Source organism: Suillus plorans (assembly GCF_016647745.1).
Source record: "Suillus plorans strain S12 chromosome Unknown HD556scaffold_3, whole genome shotgun sequence".
In the NCBI taxonomy this organism is placed as follows: domain Eukaryota; kingdom Fungi; phylum Basidiomycota; class Agaricomycetes; order Boletales; family Suillaceae; genus Suillus; species Suillus plorans.
The window spans coordinates 583,008-602,712 of NW_024537387.1; the positions used below are offsets into that span (position 1 = coordinate 583,008).

The window sequence follows — 19,705 nt, forward strand, 5'->3', positions numbered from 1 at the left end:
CTCGTGTTTGTGGTTGTTATTTAATAGAAAATCATCTATCAAGCGGAGGCAGTGGAGCAGGCAAACCCTGACAAAACGAATGACGCAACTTCGAAGTCACCGTACACATGTTAGACATGACAAGATCTGATCGCACAAGAAGCCCTTCTGGTAAATCGAGATTTTGTCTGATCAGTCACTGTATCAGTCAGCCAATTGTATGAGAAGGTATAAGTACATCATTCGCACTGCCAGAAGCCTACCTAACCAACTCATATTCATACTTCTTCACGATTTAGCTCGCATTGTACAATTTCATCGTTCAGCGAGGCGGAGGGAGTGGCGCACTCAGACAAGGTTGAAATTCGCAGTTAAGCCGCGACCTTTACCCAGGAACCCACACCGCATGTGCATGTGGAAGGTAGTTGATATTTGATCTGGTGTCAGGTTGCGTGATTTACGCAGGGAGCAGAATTAATAGCCAGCACTTGAGTTCTACAGCTGAAAGAAAAACTCACAATGGCATTGCTACAACTTGCTGTGGATGACAAGAAGCGACTTCGAACTGCATGTGATTCGGCCATACTTGACTGCTTGTGCGGCATATAGACTATACAGTAATGGGATCTGGGGCAAAAAAAAACGAATCAACAAAAGCGTCTTACCTCATCGGATCTCCTCGGCAAAGGACACGTCGAATCCCCCTGAGAGTGGGACTGAATTCACTGTTCCAGGGATTTTGTGCATCACAAATGCCTCGCTACATGGTGATGAAATGGGATAGATACCACCTACGTCATCATGCACCAGACCAATGCTGACGAAAGATGTTCAGCTTCACCTCACAAACTGTAAAAGTTTCTGTGCTGAGCATTCCCCAGCCGGATCTTTAATAATATGGAACGTGCATGACAAGTCTCGATCAAATGAGCGGTGACCCTTGATAACTGCGAGAATCACGTATACATGATCAAAAGCGCTGTGCAGAAAGAGCACGGAAAAACCGGTTAGAGAAGCAACGACGTGATTCACAGTGATGGCACACTTACTATCCAGATAGCCGTCAATCGTCATTGGTTTCACTCGTGTAACACACGAGCTACGTCAAATCAATGACTTCTACGAACACACCGGGCTTCGGTTCTTGCTTCACCTTCTTGCTCCTGCGTTCTGTCTCTTTTGTTCCCTGTGAGTTTTGTTCTCCTCGTACTGGATCATTGAATCTGCTGCCCCCCGCCTGGCCGTCATTAACAGTGAGGTCAATGATTTCCTGTGATGCCTTGCGCTTCAAGGGTGCTGGAACTGGTATGATTCCATTCGCCTTCAAAAGATCTACCAGAAGACTCTGTGAACACGATAAGGAGTAAAACACATGACACAAACTTCGGTCTCTGTATTTGAATGTGAATTTTGCGAGAGGCTGACCAATGCACTGTGACTTGCGCAACATTGTTTGTGGAATCATAGTTTCTTCACCAAGCCTAAACGAGGTATGTGTCAAGTGGTTAGTGTTCAGTTGGACGACCTGCGCAACCCACACAGCTTACCCAACACAGTGTGTCACTGCTTTCTTCGACCGCTCGTGTACCTTGTGTTCAGTCTGAAGTTGATTTTGGGCAGGATTGTAGTATTCGCCGAGTGCTACTTTGCAAACTCTGACTTGGATTTGTCCTAAATCAGCTGATGACGCATCCACGAATTCATCTTCATCTGAAAAATAGTGAGGCATTGAATCAATGAACAGTCAATATGCAGAAATACCTGTCAGCCGAACATTTGAAAATACGAAAGATTTGGTGATCCTATCCGAAACAAAAGCGTGACTGAACTTGACAGTCTGATTCACATTCCAGCGCTCGAACAAGCTACCGTGGCACCCCTGTCCATCAATATAAACGAATGCACCGATGGTATCGAGGCCAGGGGCAGAAGTGTTTTGACAATGCACAGAAAACTCCTGAGCATGTCTATTGTCAGACATAAAAATGAGTTAACAACGCGAAGGTGGCGTTCACCTTGCCAGCTTCAGATGGGATCCAGCATGTCACTTCATTGGTCGCCAGAGATGTCTCCACAGCGTAAGTATCCAATGGTTGACCATCAACCGAAATCCATGCGGTGTACTCCTGGAGTTTTAGCATAGTTGGGGGTACTACTTGTAAAGTTTGTACTGGAATAAGATGAAGCTTGGATCATGAGGCACTGCAGTACCTGGGCCCGGTGCGGTATTACCACCGATGATTACGTGAGTTGCCTTTTGCACCGTGACGTTACTTCCGACATGCCCCACCCTAGGGTCATCTTCCGGGCACCGTCAATTCTTTATAAGTCTAGAATGGCTTCGACAACGTCAGATAAAGCAACTCCACAGCGACGGGCTGAGCTTTTGCAGAATCTCGCTGAAACCAAAATTTGTTTTGCGGAAGCTTCGAAATCTTTATCTCACGCTCCGACACTGGTAGCCGTATCAAAGACCAAGCCAGCATGGATGACTCGTGCTTGCTATGAGGAGGGCCAAAAGGATTTCGGAGAGAATTCTGATATCGATCTAGTGAACAAGGCGAAAAAGGTTAGTACTTGCCTTTGCGTGATTAACGAGAAGGGACCGACTCGCAATCGATAGCTGGCAGACCTTGACGGCCTTCGATGGCACTTCATAGGTGTGATGAAGAAGACAGAAGGAGACGACCTTCGGAGGCAAGCAAGGATGAGAGAACTTACAAGTATGTGCATTTGAGGTTGTCCCGATTCGTACTGTGACGGTCATTCTGAAAACCAGCGGTGTCGAATCTTCATGCTATCCAGAGTTTGACTAGCACCGAAGATGCTGATATCTATAACAATGCTATACCTGCTGACCGCGAGGCGCCTCTCAACATGCTCTTGCAAGTCAACACTTCTGGGGAAGTCCAAAAGTCGGGACTGCAATACGTGGACACCGAAACCGAAGCCGCCGACTCCCCGTTATTCAAGCTTGCTTGCCATATCATTGAACATTGTCCCAAGCTACATTTCCAGGGGTTGATGACTATTGGCTCACAGACAGAATCTCTAGCGTCATCGGAGCGTCCAAATCAAGACTTCGAAACGCTCAAGAAGACCAGAGATGTACTAGAAGGGATGCTTCGAAGCAATCCAACGTTCGATGGGAGATGGGGAGACAATGGAAAACTGGTTCTCAGTATGGGTATGACGGCTGATTTTGAGGCAGGCTTACGAGCTGGTAGTCACATTGTCAGAGTAGGAACTGGTATATTCGGAGCCAGACGTATGAAGTGAGAAGCCATAATTACTATGTAGTCTTTGTGTTATACCTGGTGTGACGTGACATTATAGACGTAACACTAGTACTTCGTTTGTTGATCAAAAGTCTCACGTGGGAATTCTTCATTCAAACTCCGCTCGCTGTAGCTTCCCTCCTCCGTTGATCATCGTCGCCGACGCCGACGCCGGGATCAACGGCAACGACAACAAATATACGTCCTACGACCTTGAACTCCTGTGTTTTGACGAACATTCATGAACAGGACCCTCACACATGCTGTTGGAGGACTCGAAAACCCAATGACACCCGCAGATCCAAAACCACCAGGAAAGCGGAAAGCAGTTGATGATACTAATCCTCTTGTACAGGCAGCAAAGAGGCCAAAGGTATGTCACTCAATCCGTGCACGCAATTTGCTTATTTAATGCTGCATCACAGCCGAACGGCGCGTTCAAACGAAAGTGTAAGTAAGAGTTTGAAGGCAAGTCGCATGAAATACTCATAAATCGCATCTAGACATTGGCGAGGAACAGCCAGGTGGGCTTGTCATTGTACGCGCGCCGATATCGCGTCCTACAACTCCGCAGAACAATCATTCATCATCCCAGCCATCCACCACAACTACCCAAGCACCATCCCGTCTTCCCTTATCTCTTTCGCAACCCATTCCCTCCAGCTCCATAGCCGGGCCTTCCAAGCCGCCAGCTAAGAGATTCAAAGCTGACTCGTCACGCGCACCTACCAGTGTCAAGCCACGCGATGTACCCTCTTCGACACGCGAGGAACCAGAGTTGGATGAGGATATCAGACAGATGGAATCAGAGACTGTTCACCTTCGTCAGCGGTCGCGCGCCAAAGATGCAATCGATTCTTCATTCAAATTCCCTCCCTCTACACCTAAACACACTTCTCAGCGATACCCCTCTGATGCGCTTCATCCACTGCCCGACAGCGAAACTCCACAAATAGAGCGCAATAAATTACTCCGTGAAGGGGTGTCCCTTCCCCCGCGTACCCCCCAAAGGACACCCCAACACTCTCGACGAACGTCGATGAGCGCGCGTGGAAAGCGCATAAGCACAAGTTTTGAAAACACTGGTGTGATCAGTACGTCTCTCCCCTATAATACATTATCTTTGTTTTCCCCTACATGTTCATGCGCGGGTTCTCATCATTTTTCTTAGCTCAACCACATGCTACTGTATCTGATTCGAGCTTCTATAAACACATTGACTGCGACCTCCCTGATCCGCAACGAGCACGTCAGCTACTCGTCTGGTCGGCTGCCCGAGCTATGACGAGAATATCTGAAGCATCTTCAAGTTCGAAGTCCCAGTCAAAATCCAAAGCATCAAGTAGCGGAAGTGGCAAAGACCCACCTCCGCTTGATGAGCACAGAAAGCAAATTCTGAAGATCGTACAGGACGACTTCATTCGCATGCTTGCGGAGAAGAAGATCGATACGCCCGTATATGGCCATGGTCTGGATGGGCAGGCTGGTGGCGAACAAAATCTGAAGCCAAATGAACAGAATGTGAAAAATAGAGAGCGAGAAATCAAGTTTCGCGAGCATATCGAGCGGTTCGTTGTTAGACTACATCCACAGTCATGAGCAACTAACGATTTGTCCGCTGCACAGTGCATCAGCAGAGGCTGATGCGTGGACTCAAGTCGATTACTTTTACAACTCTTATATCACCAACTCCAAGGCGGATCTGGAGAGACGACGCCAAGCTCTGCAGCCCCCTTCGTCTGTCAAGGCGAAGGGCAAACAACGAGCCGCTTCACAAGAGCCACCGGATGACTGGGGGTGGTTGCTACCTCGTGAGGACGAACTTTCGGACGCTTTTCGAGAGAAGATTAATCTGGATCTCATCAAACACATAATGTCTGATGTGAGATCAGGGTCGAGGAATATCCTCGACGAACGAATAGCGGGTGTCCACTTTAAGGTGGACAGTCTGTTCTCATTTGTTCACTCTGCAGTTCAGGCGACAAACGTAGCTGAGTCAGAACTCGACTATCGGTTCTCTTTGCTGTCACTGGCGCTTTCGACGCGGTCGCGTTCTCTTCCTCCCTCATCACAAATTTCTTCCCTTTCGTCACATTTACCGATTCAGAGAGGCTCGAGCCAACATCCACATGAAGACCAGCAAGATCTTTTCCGTGCGCTATCACGAGTAGATATGGACCGCCCGCCAGCCAAAGTTGGGGACGCTGCCCGGCGTGCTGTCCGAGAAGTGCAGCGGGTACAGGAAGGCGGTGGTTTTGCAGGCGAGCGGCGGCTGACAGGGCTACCATCCGGAATTGGTGCAACACCACGCAAGGTTCCAGGGACGCCTCGGCGGAAGGAGCGATGACGATAACGTTTTACCTTCCCCTGCGGCATATATACGTGTTGGTGTTTGGATTATCTATTCCTTGTATCTGCAGGATGCGAATATTGTGATTCTCAGGAAGGTGTATCAGATGCAACATTACTTATCTGCGCGTATCTTATTCCAAAGTATTCGGTGGGGCTTGCATGCAGTGCTGATGTGTTGTATTCGATCGTCCAGTCCTTCGTACCTATCACTTGGTTTGTAAGTTACCAGCAGCTGACTGGCTATCATTTCGAAGTGTAGTACAATTAGTTTGTCTCTGCATTAACTTAGTCTCCCTGCTCCTATTAGTACATACTGGGAGTCCTAGTGTTGTTGGGAGAATTTGGCAGAATGACCAGGATTGTCTCGCGGGTCCGGAATTGTGGATGTCAGAGATTTGGCCAGTCTGCGGCCAAAGTGTAGTCTGGGTCGAGCGGGAGACACGGAGGCTGACCAACTGCGAGAAAATGAGTGGGCAGGTGATGTACCGGATGTTCCGGATGGTGGCATCATCGACTTGAGTGAGCTAGCTAGAGCCTGAGAGGGCTGGCAAAGGTATCATGCCAATTGACTTCGTCGAAGAGATTGATGTACTCAATCAAGGCTCAGAGTGGAATATTGATGCACTTTTGAGCATCAGAAGGTGTGCTAGTAGTAGTCAAAACCATTTTTGCCATAGTAGAAACAGTTGAAAAGAGCTCACAATACATTTTGCCGACTTCTGCCAAGAGGCCAATTCCTTTCTGTCCCCGACACTGCCAGTGACACGTCAGAAATTGATTCGGCTTCGGATATGGGTCTCCAGATTCTCGCCCTAATTTTCTTCCAGACGCTCATCAACAAAACTTCAAATACAAGGCCATCGTAGACTCGCTTGGCCAGGGTTTCTCATTTATACTTCTTCTTCATGTTTTGTGCTCGTCACGTTTTCCGGTGCTTCAAATGGCTTGAGCGGGCTGGAGACCGCGTCACAGGCGCAGCGGGCCCATATTTCGTTGGGCTTGCAGTAATACTGCAGGCAATTGGAGTAACCAGCTTTTGTGTGTGGTTTGCTGTCTAATTGTATACACTGTAACACTCACCTAAATTTCAATACTAGTCACCGTGATTCAACCCAGCCTTCCCCTTCGTTGGCTTACCACACCTCCTTGTGTACTCATTGCACTCAACCTCTTCACGCACTACTACTATGTGTGTACAGTGCCCCCTGGATTCGTCCAAGGTGAAGTCTTGCAGCCAGGGAGTGGTCGACTCTGGGCCTCGCCTTCTCAACGGCCGAGCGCGGGAGCTCGGTGGTCCAACCATGGTATCACGCTATTGACAGCGAGTACCACTATGTGTAGGAGGTGTGGATTCATGCGCCCCGAAGTGAGTACGCCTACTCTGACGCAGCACAGGAGACTGACCTATACTTCACGGAGAGGGCCCACCATTGTCGGATATGTGGCCGGTGTGTGATGAAATATGATCATCATTGTCCTGTAATTGCTTGAGCACTATGTTCGTGGGATATTGCTCACCCGTTGATTGATTATTCTAGTGTAAGTCTTTATTACTTTGGCGTGCTCGTCCCTTTTAGCTCCTTGCAGGGATAAACCAATGCGTCGGACTAAACAATGAGAGGCATTTCGTCCTTTTTATGTAAGTTCCGCCTCCTCCCAATTCCCGGCTCATGCGTTTCCATCAGGGCTTACCTAGTATTATCGACCTTTTTCTTGAGCATTCTGGGTTACTCTCAGGCGCTAGAGGCAGTCGGCCTCACGTATTCTGTGCGTCGCTCCATCAATATCATTCAGCCAATGCTCATTACATATCACAGAACGACTGGCCCTATATGGTGCCAGAGCTAGCTTATATCCTCACCTATATGCTCTCTGTTGTCATTTGCATTGCAGTGTTAATAATGCTCTGCTGGCATTTGTGGGGTATTGCTCGTGGAGAGACTACCGTCGAGGCACAAGATCATGAAATCTACAAGCGCATTGCAAAGGACAGAGGCGATGTATGTGGTTATAGGCACGATCATTTACATGCTGATACGCTGTGTAGAATTTTGTAAATTCTTTTGACCTTGGGTAAGCAGGATGCTAGAACGTCAGGCATAGGTGTAATACTCTGATTTTTCTTAGAAGGAGCGCTAATCTGCGCCTTTTCTTTAACATTGGTCCGGACGGATAGTAAATTGTGGTCTTCTCTTAATTTACTCTTCTAACCTCCTCTTCACAGCCCGTGGTATACCCTCATTTTTCCCCTACGAATAATGCCCTACACCGATGGCCGTTCGTGGGCCCGGCGTGAAGGATTTCAGAGACACCAAGGAATTCAAGAGGGAGAGGAATTGACAGATGACGACGACGATAACACATAGGCTCGTGGTTTGTAGCCGCGATATATTCATAGGTGAGTCCAAATTTATTTTCTTATAATCGATGATGAGGTTTGCCGGGGCCATATGACTCTTTGAATGCGTGTTTATCACCTTTCGAAAGTTGTTTGATTTACGTCCGGCTGAGTTTGCCTTCAGACTCATTATTTTATCTGATATGTTCTGACTACTGTCGCCCTTGGGTATCTCATTACTGATGAATGGCGTTACAAGGATACATTAGTGCATCATGAAGATTTTATCAATGTGACATATGTATACCTGATGGTCTGAGACGCTTCTATCCCTTCAGACACTAGTAGTTATGAGCACCGATGACTTAGATCCCTCGTAACCCTAGTCCCAAAAAAAAATCGGGTTTCACATGGACCGCTCAAGCCTCACGGCGTTTGGCCATTTGTCAGGCGAGGGAAATTTCAGGGCTTCGACTCTTGGACACACGCAATAACAATATTGTTCGTCGATCGACCGTCGGCAACAGCTTGTATCATCAAGTGTATTACATTAGCCCAGTTATGTCCGCTCTTCCTGCCACAAACATTAACACAACGCCGTCCTTCACCGGCACCGCTAGTCATGACTCAGAAGATGAAATATGCCTTCCCACCTCTCACATTCACTGCTTCTCGGTTTATCTGCCTCGATCAATGCAAGTCCACAAGGCAGATGGATTAAGTCCGTTAAAGGAACGTGACAGGAAGCAACAGGTGAGCATCTACCTAAGTTAACAAGCCAACACTTACATTCTAGTGAGATATTTCTGCCTCGGCAAGATCGCATCGTAAACCTTGAGCTTCCTGTCAAGCACGCTACCAGCTCAGGTGCGCGCTTTGTGTTTGACTTCTGGCCTCGCAATCAGCACCGGAGTGAGTCTAAGAGCACTTCTACCTGTGGGCTGCAGACTGCGCCGCGCACTTCTTTATGAAACGCCGCGGAACTCGGAGAATATGGAGTCCAAGCTCACTTCGAATCCTGGTGCATGGCATCTCTCCGAATATCCGCACCTTCATGTGCCTCGTACTCCACCGCGTACAATTCATAGGAGTTCTTCTCCCCGCAGACAAGTGCCCCATACCCATGCCATGCCCCACATTAATATCTCAATATTTGAAATGACTGAGGGTACGTGGCCAAATCGGCAATTTCGCTGCCAACGCATTGCCCGGTACTGATGCGCTCTTGTCATGACATCTGTTTGGTAGAACCATCTTGATCGGCGAACAATGATTTCATGGATCACTACAATTTATTCGCTCCAGTCCGTATGCGTAATGAACCGATGAGGCAAATGTGGTCTCAAAGGCAATGTTGGTGCTACTAGGTGGAGTACTGCGTCGAAATACATAGAGTGAGGCCTCGTGTTGATGGCGATCGTTGGACGAATGTTTGCTGTGTGTCCTCGATTTAGCTCAGAGGCCAAATGGGCAAGAGGCCGGTACGATCATGCTGGTGTGGAGATGAACAGCATAAGTTTCGTATCAATATGGTATCAAATACAGCAGAGTACTGGCATTAGTAAAGTAAGTTCGTGATCACCTTTGCATCCATGCACTACCTTCCGCCGAACTAGGCATCATCCAAAGCCTTACGGGCGTGGCCCTAACACATCGAATACTTCCTTCTCTCTGTCTCTAAATGCCTTGATTCTACTGATCGACAGCCCAAGGGCATTCACCCTGTTGGCAAATGTCACAGCCCGTCCCTCCACGCTCCTTTTACGCGTCCTGCACCTATCATCCGCAGTACCCCCACTGACTCGTACACCATTGATGATGATGGCCTGCACGCGCTCGAACCTAGGTTCCGGGATATCCTCATTACCTCTCTCAATAGCCTTGATCGTCGCTTCGTTGTCTTCGTCCTGCATCACCTGCGCGTCCCGCCCAATGGCAATGAGCTCCATCATGAACGGCCGAATTGGCTCCGGACATGTATCTGGCGTGAGCTTGTGCCCTCCAAGCTCTCGTGCACTGACGCACATGATGGCGTTTTGATCGGGGATAATGATTCCCTGCATCGTGGCCACCTCGAGAATGGCAAGGCTGACCGCAGCAAAATGGGCACGTGGGGGATCATGTTTGAATAGACGCGCAAGAGGGTGCGGGTTGTGATCCCGGGAGGCTGTGATATGCTCTAGCACGACTGCGAGCGCGGAGTAGAGTGTCTCGCGGATGAAGTCGATTTCAGGGGTGTCTTGGGTGAGTATCGTAGGGGAAGGCGTACGCAAGGGAAATGCGGACAGAACGGATGAAGACGAAGGAGAAGCGAATTTCTTGGACTCATATCCGGACGATTCAGGGGAAAGCTGATCTGAATATAGAGGTGGTGGTACAAAACTCGTCTTGACCTTCAAACCACTGCTTGATGCGCCTGCATCTAACGCAGCCTGCAGATCGCTTGCATATCTATCCTGAAAGGTGCGTCGCTGACTTATTTCAATTGCCACAGCACGTAGATCGGCAGCGATGCCGGCGCACTCGGAGTTTGGGGGGATAGCAATAGGTTCGAGGCCACAAATAATGCGAGCAAGATCATGCTGGTCATGAGGGATGAGGCCCTGGATTCGCGGCACCGTAGCTGCCCAGACGGCTAGAAAGCCGAGAAATGCCGGTGGGCAATTGTCTGGCGAGAGCTCGAGAGGCGGTGCAGACTTTGTGGCACGAGGAAGTGGTACAGATGGCGGGTTTGTTGTGCATCTAAGGGCCGCAAAGTACAAGCACAATGCCGGACCTGTCACATTGACGTCAGACATGATCAGACCAAGACATTAGAGCTGCTTGTTGCGGCTGCTGCGCACCAGTAATCATAATATCTGCTTGTGCGGATGCTAGAACTTGGTCTTCTATCAGTTTCTCCACTTTCGCTTGTGTGAGAGATGACTTGAGATAAGTGTGAAAGCTATTTTGAACATATTCTTCGTCGAGCTTGCCAGTGGATGGAGACATCTTGACGTCAAATGTAATATCGCTGACTAATTCATGTACAAATTTTGTTATATATTTTCAAAATTACATAAATACCAAATATGGATAAGTTTTGTAACAAAAATAGTACTTGACCGCGGAATACACAAAGCAAGGTTTGTAGCCGAACGGGTCAGGTGTATTGATGGAGCTCTTGTTATATATGCAAAAATGCGTTACGGTCGCTCATTCCCTTCTTCTTTCTCCCTGTCATGACCTCCTACCTTCAAAAAGCAGGTACAAAGCTCTTTGAAAAGAATCTCGAGCAATACCGACCCGAAGACCCGTTGTATGAGTTTTATACCGATAAGCGCGGCAAACAGCGTCGCAGAAAGGTGCTCTAGCCCTTCCTTCGAAATTCCGCTACCCTCGGTCTTACTATTTTCAAGCGCGCAATACCTCCCGGCCTTTCAGAGCGTGATGCAAAGATTCTCAAGTCGGTGCAGCGCCGTGCCCACTACTTAGACAAAGGTTTCTCCATTTGTGGTCTCCGATTTGGCTGGGCTTTTATCATCGGTATTATCCCTGGCGCCGGCGATGTCGCTGATGTCACACTTAATTATTTCCTGGTCGTCCGCAAAGCCAGGCAGGCTGAACTACCAGCTTGGCTCGTGCGCCGCATGCTCCTCAACAATGCAATTTCAGCTTTGAGCGGCCTAGTACCCGTAGCGGGTGACGTTGTCATGGCCGTGTTCAAGGCGAATTCAAGGAATGCCGCGCTTCTGGAAGAGTTTTTGAGGATAAGAGGGGAAGAATTTTTGAAGTTGCAGGCGGAGAAGGCGCAGGGAACCAGTCAGAGTGTATCTAAGAAGGATTCACAACAGGTTAAGCCTGGCGCGGGCATGTCAGACGATGCAGCGGTGACTGCACCACAACAGAAGCCGAAATTTTTGTCTTGGAGCCGTTCGAGCCGCAAAGGAAAGGAGCGCGCCCCCAGCCCCGGTGAAATGGGAAGGTTCGTTGAGGATGTGGAGTTAGGTCCTGCAGCACCCAGTGGAGAGGCGGAGAACAGTACCATTGCTGTGCAAAAAAGATGACGTTTGATTTGGGGCTTGAAGCTTGAAGCTTGACAAATCTACGTCCTGATCGATGAGTGGTATACACGAACTTTTTTCTGGATCCATTCTATACACGGAGTTATCTCTATATACCTATACGTTTCATGTACTTTAGCCATATGTAGTGTTTAGTTTGTTTGTGGTCTAAATAGATCAATCATATCATACTGGGAGCCTGTATGTACGTACGAGTCACTGCAAGCAATACTTTTCGCGCGCGGACAACATACTAGTCATGCTGTACAACGTGCACTGATACTACTGGCCATGCTCTGCTCTTAATCAATATCTCTCGTCTCTACATTCACAGCCCATCAGCTTTACCTGGCCGTTGCCTAATTGGTTCCGCAGTTTATGCATTGCTATTCCACCCCATTTGTTATTGGTTGGTCACCGGTCACAGTTGGAGCAGGAATACCTTGCCACTATGACGTAAGTATCTCCGCTATCACCAGTACTTACTAGTAGACCTAAATATCGGCTATCACTGAGAGGCTGGATCAATCAAATTGAATAGGTTGGACTTGCCTAACCAAAGTGGATTAACGAGGACAACATGACGCACAGATTTCACTAGTGTTGTCACCTCATCGCGCGTCATGACGACTCTAGCCTCATACAGTACCCGAAAAGCTTTAGTCTCGATCGAAGAGGCTAAGTGCGCTGGGCGTATATAGGGGGCAGCACAAGATCACCAACGATACTAGTCATTCCTCCACCTACAGTCACAACTACAATGGTTCTTAAAATACATGGCCACGCTGTCGCTCCCCTCGTCAGACTCGTCGCAGAAGTCTGCCGAGAGAAGGAAGTGCCGTACGAGCTTGTGAACGTGGAAGTCTACAAAGGAGAGCACAAAACACCTGCCTTCAGAGAGTTCCAACCTTTCGGACAGGTCCCCTACATAGTCAGTAATTCATTTGTACCACTTACGGCGACAAATGCTGATACAGCAGCGGTCAGGATGACGACGGCTTCATTCTCTATGAATCCAGAGCCATTTGCAGATACATTGCAAAGAAGTATGCATCGCAAGGCACCCCAGATCTCGTGCCCCGTGACCCCAAAGCGGAGGCCATTTTTGAACAAGCAGTGTCAATCGAGACGTCGAACTTCTACCCGTTTGTGTTGGGTATTACCACGGAGAAGATCATCAAGAAGTAGGTGACTTAACGCTCTGCAGAGTTCGTGGCTGAAGCGTTTTCAACAGGCATCGTGGCCTCGAACCAAATGAAGCTAGGCTATCTGACCTGGTGAACAACTTGAAGGCAAAGCTGGATGTATACGATGTTATACTCGGAAAACAGGAGTATCTTGCAGGAGGTGTAAGTAACGACGATTGGTGCGACCGTATGGCTTGCTCACCAAGAGCTTTCATTAGAGCATTACCTTGGCCGACTTATTCCACCTTCCATATGGAACGATCGTATTCGAAGAATTGGGGTACGATTTGTTGGAAGATAGACCGAATGTGGCAAGGTGAGCGCCCGTTCCTAAACAGATATTGCTGTGGCCAGATAACTCACCAACCTACCTCACAGGTGGTGGAAGGATATCACTGCGAGGCCTTCGTGGCTCGCAGTCAAAGCCAAAGCTTAATCAGCTGTAAAAAGGGCTCGGCACTTAGTATCAGAAGTCATTTGTGTAAGATGTGTATAAAATATTGTACAAGTGATCTGAATTGAACTTCACGTCAAAAACGGTTCGATTTGTGACTTGTCCGTTCTAACATTGTAGTAAGTAGCGGCGGGACCGGCATTTGCCATGCTTATCTAAGTTGACTAACCGTCAAGACACAGCCTGAGAGCGCACCGAAATTCGCGAGAACCAAATCTAGCAGAACATTCGATGCCGACTCGAGCTCACGGGGCACACCCCCAGCACGACATGGACTGATCATCAAAAAAGCACACCTCTGGCGAGTTTTGGAGCCCAGTTTGAGCAAGCTGCGTCGATCGAAACATCTAACTATGATCCTTTTGTCTCTGGTTTGGCATGGGAGTTGGAGTTCACCAAGTGGCTACCAGTCACCTGCATCGCGCTGTCGAATCTGCAACTTTCAATATAAGTTGTTTGGTGGGAAGACAGGCTGACGAAGCCCGTGTTAAATCATTACAAGGCCAGCTTTCTGCTAAACTTGATGCTTACGATGTCATCCTTGGCAAACAAAAATACCTGGCCAGAAATGTGAGCATCTGCATGAACAGACGCTGAATCGTGCTGACCCAAAGATATGATATCACTCTGGCTGATCTGCTCCACCTGCCATACGGTGCTGTCATTCTGAATATTGGACTCGACGAATTCAGCAGCCGCCCTAATGTCGCCAGGTTGGTTGTTCTTTTTTCCGGCGGATTTTATACTAGTAATCTTGGGATAGATGGTGGAAAGATATTTCGTCCAGGGCATCCTGGAAAACAGTGAAGGGAGGTATCCGATCTGATCGTCGGAGAAAACGACCAGTAGATTTAGAATCATTGAATCTACAACGTGTCGTGTCAGATCTTGTCCTTTCCATGGCGGATTTCACATAATAAGTATCCAAAAGCTTGGGTGACTGGGTTTCATGATCTGCATTAGGAGGCATGTTTAAGATGTTGTGAAACATAAAGTTGAGTTTGCTAGACTTATCGTGGGTATTGTACAGCCTGGCGTTACCATTTCTACCGCGGGTGCCAAATGCTGTGATAAATGAAACACAAGAGCACATTCAATACTGGAGAGGAAGACTGTCCCTGAATGTCTCGCGCAGGTCAAAACTACCGTCTACCTCGCCAAAATAAATCCAGTTAAGTCCTCACATGCGACAACAGGAGGAACGTGAGCCCATGTAAGTGAACCAGATGGCACTAAAACGATCAGCCAGATCGTCAACAAACTCAGGTAGCTCGATTGCATCAAGTACGTCGAACCTGTACGCAAATTAGGTATCGAAATGGAAATGCACAAAAAGAGACGTTGAGAAAGACGTAAGAGAAGGGTCGAAAGGTGCAGAGGAGGTGCTAAGAAAGACACAAAAGAAGCACAAAGAAAAACACATAGGCAGAACCCAGCAAAGGAGGCCCACCTTCGCACATACCATTACAATTGCACTCTCCACAAAAGCCAGGCAATGCCCTATCGTCAAAATAACGCATACTCAGAAAAATGAGGCATCCCGCCGTCGCATACACACTCACAGATCTGCGAGTACTACTGAGAGGTGATCAACGACGCGGCGAAACAGCGTCGCGTGAATGAGCGTATATGCGCCCAGTCTGAATAAAATATGATTTCGGAACAAATACACCTGGTTCAGCACCACGTCGTCACATCGCAAGGACAAAACATCAGGTGTAAGGGTGTACGTACGTGTCTCAACGTTCAACGACCATACGGAGCATGATACTGCAGAAAAACTTAGATCGCCCAACTCTTCGAAGGTTCGGTGCGTGATCAAATGGTACTAAGGTTAAAGACATATCTTTGATAGTCCTCGCCGTTGGAGTCCACGACCAAAATAACAGTCGACCCGATAGAAGCACATCCTCAAATGCACAAAGCGCCAGTATTCGACGTATCAGCAATTTAAGATTGACCGTCGAATTCTCACATCAAAAACAACGAGTGAGCGAGAGGTGAAGGAAACAAATGAGATGGCCCGGGCGTGTCATATAGTCGCTTAGTAAGCATCTGTTAGTTCACCAATTTGAAGGTCATTTGTTATAAAGTCTCGGACAACTTCACATGGATGATCTGACTGTCGAAGATGAGAAGAAGCCTTTCGAGGCCGAACACAACGATGAAGATGCTCAACCAGACCCTGATGAGGAGCTAATGTTGGACAAGGGAAACGGGAGAGTATGGCTTGTCAAGGTGAGCCTGCCCCATGGCTGTTGAAAGAAGGGTAGAGAGTGTTACTTCCACCCTGCCGGAGTCTCTTCATTCCTTTTACTTTCCGGGCTTTCTAATGCTCGTTTGCAATTGAAGATACCTAAACATCTCATGGCCCGCTGGGCGGCCATTGACGCAGAGGATGTTCATCTTGCCACAATCCGGGTGTATAAAAATGCCGTCAGCCCATCTGGTCGATCCCCTCGCATCTTCTTGTTCTTGCCGCCTGACCCGAATGACACAACCCCACGGGATCTAAGTCTGCCGGTCTTTTCTCCAGATGCAGCCTTCATACCTTCTGTTGAGGGGGGCATGCAGGTAGACAGATATGAACTTGAAATGGTCAACGAGGACGTTGAGAATCAGCTGGTAGTCGCAGAACGTCCCAAAGACCCTGGACCTTCTGGACCAAACTCCGCCTCGTATAACCCTCGAGCTAGAACAACCATTCTAACGGGTCGCATTAAACATGAATGTAATTTGCGTCCTCTTTTCAACGAGTCATACAGGCAACAAATGCGCGAACGAACTCGAAAATATAATACCCCACGAAGGCAGATCCTTATGATAGAAGATGCTGGTGTTAGCCGCGGAGGCATTAACAGGTTGAGCAGTGGAGTCAACTCGGGATCGTTTGCCAATATGATTGTCCGTGTCTGCTTATTTAGATCGTCACGGACAACTAACTGAACCTCATAGAAATTTCGACCCAAACCTGCCAAGGGCACATTTGAGCGTATGGCGCGTATGCCACGCAACCAGCTGCTGGATCTTCTCTTCACACTCTTTCGCGAGCAACCCCGGTGGAGCATCAAGCCATTGCGCGAGCGCACCCAGCAACCCGAGGCATATCTCAAAGAGGTCCTTCTTTCTATTGCTACCTTGAATCGGAGTGGAGAATACAATGGAATGTGGGAGCTGAACGATGTGTTCGCCAAAGATGGGGTATTTCATTTTAGTTATGGTTATTTTTCAGAACTGAAGTCTAGAGAACAGATGAAAGCCGAAAACGTCCCTGGGCCAAGTTCTCTTCCAGAAGGAGTCTCCGGTGATATGGGGGCGGATGAATATGACGAGGACGAAGACGACGACGACGACGACATGGAGGAAGTTTCATAGGTTTGCATCACAGACAGGTCTCATCGCTTCTTCCGTGTATATATAGCTGCCTTCCATAAACACGCGCAGTTATTGATCAGGTACCAATTCACCCGTGTAAAAACAGCAGAACTTAATACATAATGCAAGATAGAAGGCAGAGTTTCTAACTTCAAAGGCTGTTTGTTACTTATAACTCTTGACTCACACTATGAATGTTCGGTCGTTACTTGTTAACGGTAAGGGCAACTATAGAATCCATGTTGTGGGAAATAGTGGTACGGTGCTCGTCGTTCGCTCATGGCCTCATTGCTCATCGACTATGTAACGGGTACTAGATGGTCCCACGAGTCCGTGTGTCCCAAGAGTCCGTGCATTGACTCTAGCACACGCAATTCTGCACGGAATCCTTATCCATGATAGATCTGGATTCGCCCAAACATAATACACACTGCCATATTTTTTTTGAAGAAAATCGAAGTAGATCTTGTCCCATGAGCAACTTATCAGTGCGAGAGGCATAGAAGGTTCGCTCTAAAGGTCAAATCTTCACATATAATTCTGGAATATTGTAAGATGGTTATATGTACATGATTAGAGAATACTAAAACAAATTTATCCGGGGCACATGCTTGTCAGGATTATCTGCGATAAAGAAATAAGCCCCAGACGTGACAATCTGCCCAAAGCGTTACATAGTAATCAAAACTCCGCAATGCCGAAATGCTTTACACCATGCACGACTTCACAACACTCAAACGGTGCGGACTCTGCGGAGCGTGAAAAGGCATTGCGGCAGACGTGTGACATAGTGTGACGAAGTGCGCGAACTCTAGGGAAAATGCACTTTTCTGCGCGGTAACTCTCCGCTGGACTCAACACGTCGATTTTAAGAAAATAGTAGACCTTGTACTTTCGATGTCACGCTATCGAACTGTCAAAGAATTAATTTTGTTTGTTTGTGCGATGTGGAGTAATAACCGTTTTTCCAAAAATGCGCGAACTCCCGTGGACATCTAGTACTTGTTAGCCGAAACAAGTGGTAGTACGCCCACGATCACATTTGCTTATTAAACCGGAAGCTTGAACGCTGAGCCTTGAGCGATGACGCGTGACGTCTAACCCAAGGCCAGGAATATATGATCAACCAAGCCGTTGGCCTCATTTTTGGTACGATAGATGTGCTTGAGAGGTCAAGATAGGTAAGTTCACCAGAATGTTTCAAACATGACGTGAAATAAATTATTTCATCGAGATCATCCGTTGTCAGCGGAGATACGAGTATACATGAGGCGAGGGAAATCGACCCAGGTAAACGGTTGAGTCTCCAAAGAAATTCGGGATGGCTCGAGTATTGGAAAGGGCAGGGCGGGCGGGCTGGTGTAAGGGCAAGAACCAGATAGTGAACCGCCACAAAGTCCAAGGCCCTGAAGCCTACGCATGCGAGTGACTTTGTATAAATTGAGGATAAGCACGTCTGCTGTGACGTCACGTCCCTTCCACTTGAGACCTGAAAACGCGACACAGCGCAACTGGACGATCAGTATTTCAACTTGTTTGCCAATATGCTCGAAGACACAGAGCGAATGATTATAAATAGATACTGCCCATACCAGGTCCATGTGATAGCTAAAGTTCCGAACCGTGTGCCACGACCATATCAGAAAATCGCTCTGATCAAACCACCGCCAATGGCAGCACCTACAAGGGTATGTTAATGACATTCGACCTGCATGATAGACTCCTTACCAGCACCAAACCCAACGCCCCCTGCAGCTGAGTGGGCCATCTGAGTAACCAGACCTGTATCAGCCTACGTCCTCGATTTTAAAGCGAAAAAACAAACCGTGTTACCATACTTTCCGTATTTATTCTTCTTTTCTGTCTGACCAGATGCTTCCTGCAGACCAACAGAGTTGATGCCTACACCCGCGGCGGGAGGTTTATCAGTCCCATGCAGAGCAGCGCCAAATGGCCTATATGGTTTCTTTGCAGTCGTTGCAACTGCATCGGCTTGGGGGATGGTAGAAGCGTCTATGCTCTCGACGTGATTAGACGGGAATAGAGCCTCCCGACCACGTGCGCGACCAAGCCACCAATCTTCGTTCTTCTCCAAGACGACTTCGATGACTTCACCAGTAGCGAACGAGAGATCGTCTGGTTCCTGGTGGCAAAAGTAAATACTGTAAAGATACTGGGTGGGCAGCAAACTTACTCCCCCGTCTTCGTTGTATGCCCAGATAGCTTTCACGAGTCTAGGTTTCTGGGAGGAAATAGGCGATACCGGGGGCGCTTGTACAGGTGGGGGCGGAATCGCTCTCCCTTTAGGCATGTCTGCTGGAGGCGGGATAGCTCTAGTCATGACTGCTGGATCGATAAAATTAAAACTGGTGGTCACAACCGACTGGCCTGCGCCGCCGGGCAGGCGTGATATGATTTCACGCATGCTGCGGGCGTCTTCAGCAGACATGTAGTTCTGAGACTCCAGGAAGGAGATATTGAGCTGCAATTGTGTCGCGACGTGGGCAAGCAGTGCGGCGGACTGAGCATCGTGTGGGACCGCCATTATGTTTCGTTGTAAGAGAGATAGTGGTAATTCTGATGCGAGAGGGTGAGTGTGTGACTGGTTGTACATTTGACACCGTGCAAGCGGTGCACATGTGATGCAGGCACTACTAGTACTAGTACGTGCACGAGAAGCACGCCAGCGGCCAATTCAA

At 48.1% G+C, this 19,705-nt stretch overlaps 9 protein-coding genes across 9 annotated transcripts; 6 read left to right on the plus strand and 3 right to left on the minus strand.

Annotated features, from left to right (window-relative positions):
- Nucleotides 1–1,078: 1,078 nt before the first annotated feature.
- On the minus strand, nt 1,079–2,120 carry HD556DRAFT_1437064 (uncharacterized protein; the record flags this gene model as incomplete). The annotated part of the gene is made up of 5 exons (XM_041305646.1): nt 1,079–1,311; nt 1,363–1,460; nt 1,527–1,689; nt 1,741–1,936; nt 1,995–2,120. The coding sequence occupies 5 exons, from the start codon at nt 2,118–2,120 to the stop codon at nt 1,079–1,081; spliced, it is 816 nt and encodes a 271-aa protein (XP_041166515.1).
- A 194-nt stretch (nt 2,121–2,314) lies between these two features.
- On the plus strand, nt 2,315–3,258 carry HD556DRAFT_1226107 (uncharacterized protein; the record flags this gene model as incomplete). Its single annotated transcript, XM_041297060.1, has 3 exons — nt 2,315–2,552; nt 2,610–2,702; nt 2,759–3,258. The coding sequence occupies 3 exons, from the start codon at nt 2,315–2,317 to the stop codon at nt 3,256–3,258; spliced, it is 831 nt and encodes a 276-aa protein (XP_041166516.1).
- A 124-nt stretch (nt 3,259–3,382) lies between these two features.
- On the plus strand, nt 3,383–5,768 carry HD556DRAFT_489808 (Mis12-Mtw1 protein family-domain-containing protein). Its single transcript, XM_041310759.1, has 5 exons — nt 3,383–3,630; nt 3,683–3,707; nt 3,761–4,351; nt 4,429–4,825; nt 4,884–5,768. Exons 1-5 carry the CDS (start codon nt 3,499–3,501, stop codon nt 5,602–5,604), a joined length of 1,866 nt encoding a protein of 621 aa, XP_041166517.1. The 5' UTR covers nt 3,383–3,498; the 3' UTR covers nt 5,605–5,768.
- A 746-nt stretch (nt 5,769–6,514) lies between these two features.
- On the plus strand, nt 6,515–7,975 carry HD556DRAFT_1225893 (DHHC palmitoyltransferase-domain-containing protein; the record flags this gene model as incomplete). Its single annotated transcript, XM_041297041.1, has 9 exons — nt 6,515–6,647; nt 6,707–6,975; nt 7,029–7,088; nt 7,187–7,248; nt 7,295–7,376; nt 7,427–7,609; nt 7,657–7,682; nt 7,737–7,784; nt 7,834–7,975. The coding sequence occupies 9 exons, from the start codon at nt 6,515–6,517 to the stop codon at nt 7,973–7,975; spliced, it is 1,005 nt and encodes a 334-aa protein (XP_041166518.1).
- A 1,220-nt stretch (nt 7,976–9,195) lies between these two features.
- HD556DRAFT_490189 (uncharacterized protein) lies at nt 9,196–10,994 on the minus strand. The gene is made up of 3 exons (XM_041310761.1): nt 10,791–10,994; nt 9,530–10,723; nt 9,196–9,439 (listed from the first exon to the last, which is right to left on the minus strand). Exons 1-2 carry the CDS (start codon nt 10,936–10,938, stop codon nt 9,579–9,581), a joined length of 1,293 nt encoding a protein of 430 aa, XP_041166519.1. The 5' UTR covers nt 10,939–10,994; the 3' UTR covers nt 9,196–9,439; nt 9,530–9,578.
- Nucleotide 10,995: 1 nt separating this feature from the next.
- On the plus strand, nt 10,996–12,372 carry HD556DRAFT_490031 (uncharacterized protein). The gene is made up of 2 exons (XM_041310760.1): nt 10,996–11,291; nt 11,346–12,372. Exons 1-2 carry the CDS (start codon nt 11,169–11,171, stop codon nt 11,991–11,993), a joined length of 771 nt encoding a protein of 256 aa, XP_041166520.1. The 5' UTR covers nt 10,996–11,168; the 3' UTR covers nt 11,994–12,372.
- HD556DRAFT_489753 (glutathione S-transferase) lies at nt 12,373–13,811 on the plus strand. The gene is made up of 5 exons (XM_041310758.1): nt 12,373–12,921; nt 12,978–13,174; nt 13,225–13,339; nt 13,396–13,493; nt 13,556–13,811. The coding sequence occupies exons 1-5, from the start codon at nt 12,751–12,753 to the stop codon at nt 13,611–13,613; spliced, it is 639 nt and encodes a 212-aa protein (XP_041166521.1). The 5' UTR covers nt 12,373–12,750; the 3' UTR covers nt 13,614–13,811.
- A 1,471-nt stretch (nt 13,812–15,282) lies between these two features.
- Nucleotides 15,283–17,153, plus strand: HD556DRAFT_1477907 (transcription initiation factor IIF, beta subunit-domain-containing protein; the record flags this gene model as incomplete). Its single annotated transcript, XM_041308556.1, has 5 exons — nt 15,283–15,361; nt 15,408–15,441; nt 15,725–15,869; nt 15,984–16,535; nt 16,587–17,153. The coding sequence occupies 5 exons, from the start codon at nt 15,283–15,285 to the stop codon at nt 17,004–17,006; spliced, it is 1,230 nt and encodes a 409-aa protein (XP_041166522.1). The 3' UTR covers nt 17,007–17,153.
- A 1,492-nt stretch (nt 17,154–18,645) lies between these two features.
- On the minus strand, nt 18,646–19,551 carry HD556DRAFT_1437071 (SH3-domain-containing protein; the record flags this gene model as incomplete). The annotated part of the gene is made up of 4 exons (XM_041305647.1): nt 18,646–18,686; nt 18,735–18,774; nt 18,832–19,149; nt 19,201–19,551. 4 exons carry the CDS (start codon nt 19,549–19,551, stop codon nt 18,646–18,648), a joined length of 750 nt encoding a protein of 249 aa, XP_041166523.1.
- Nucleotides 19,552–19,705: the final 154 nt, after the last annotated feature.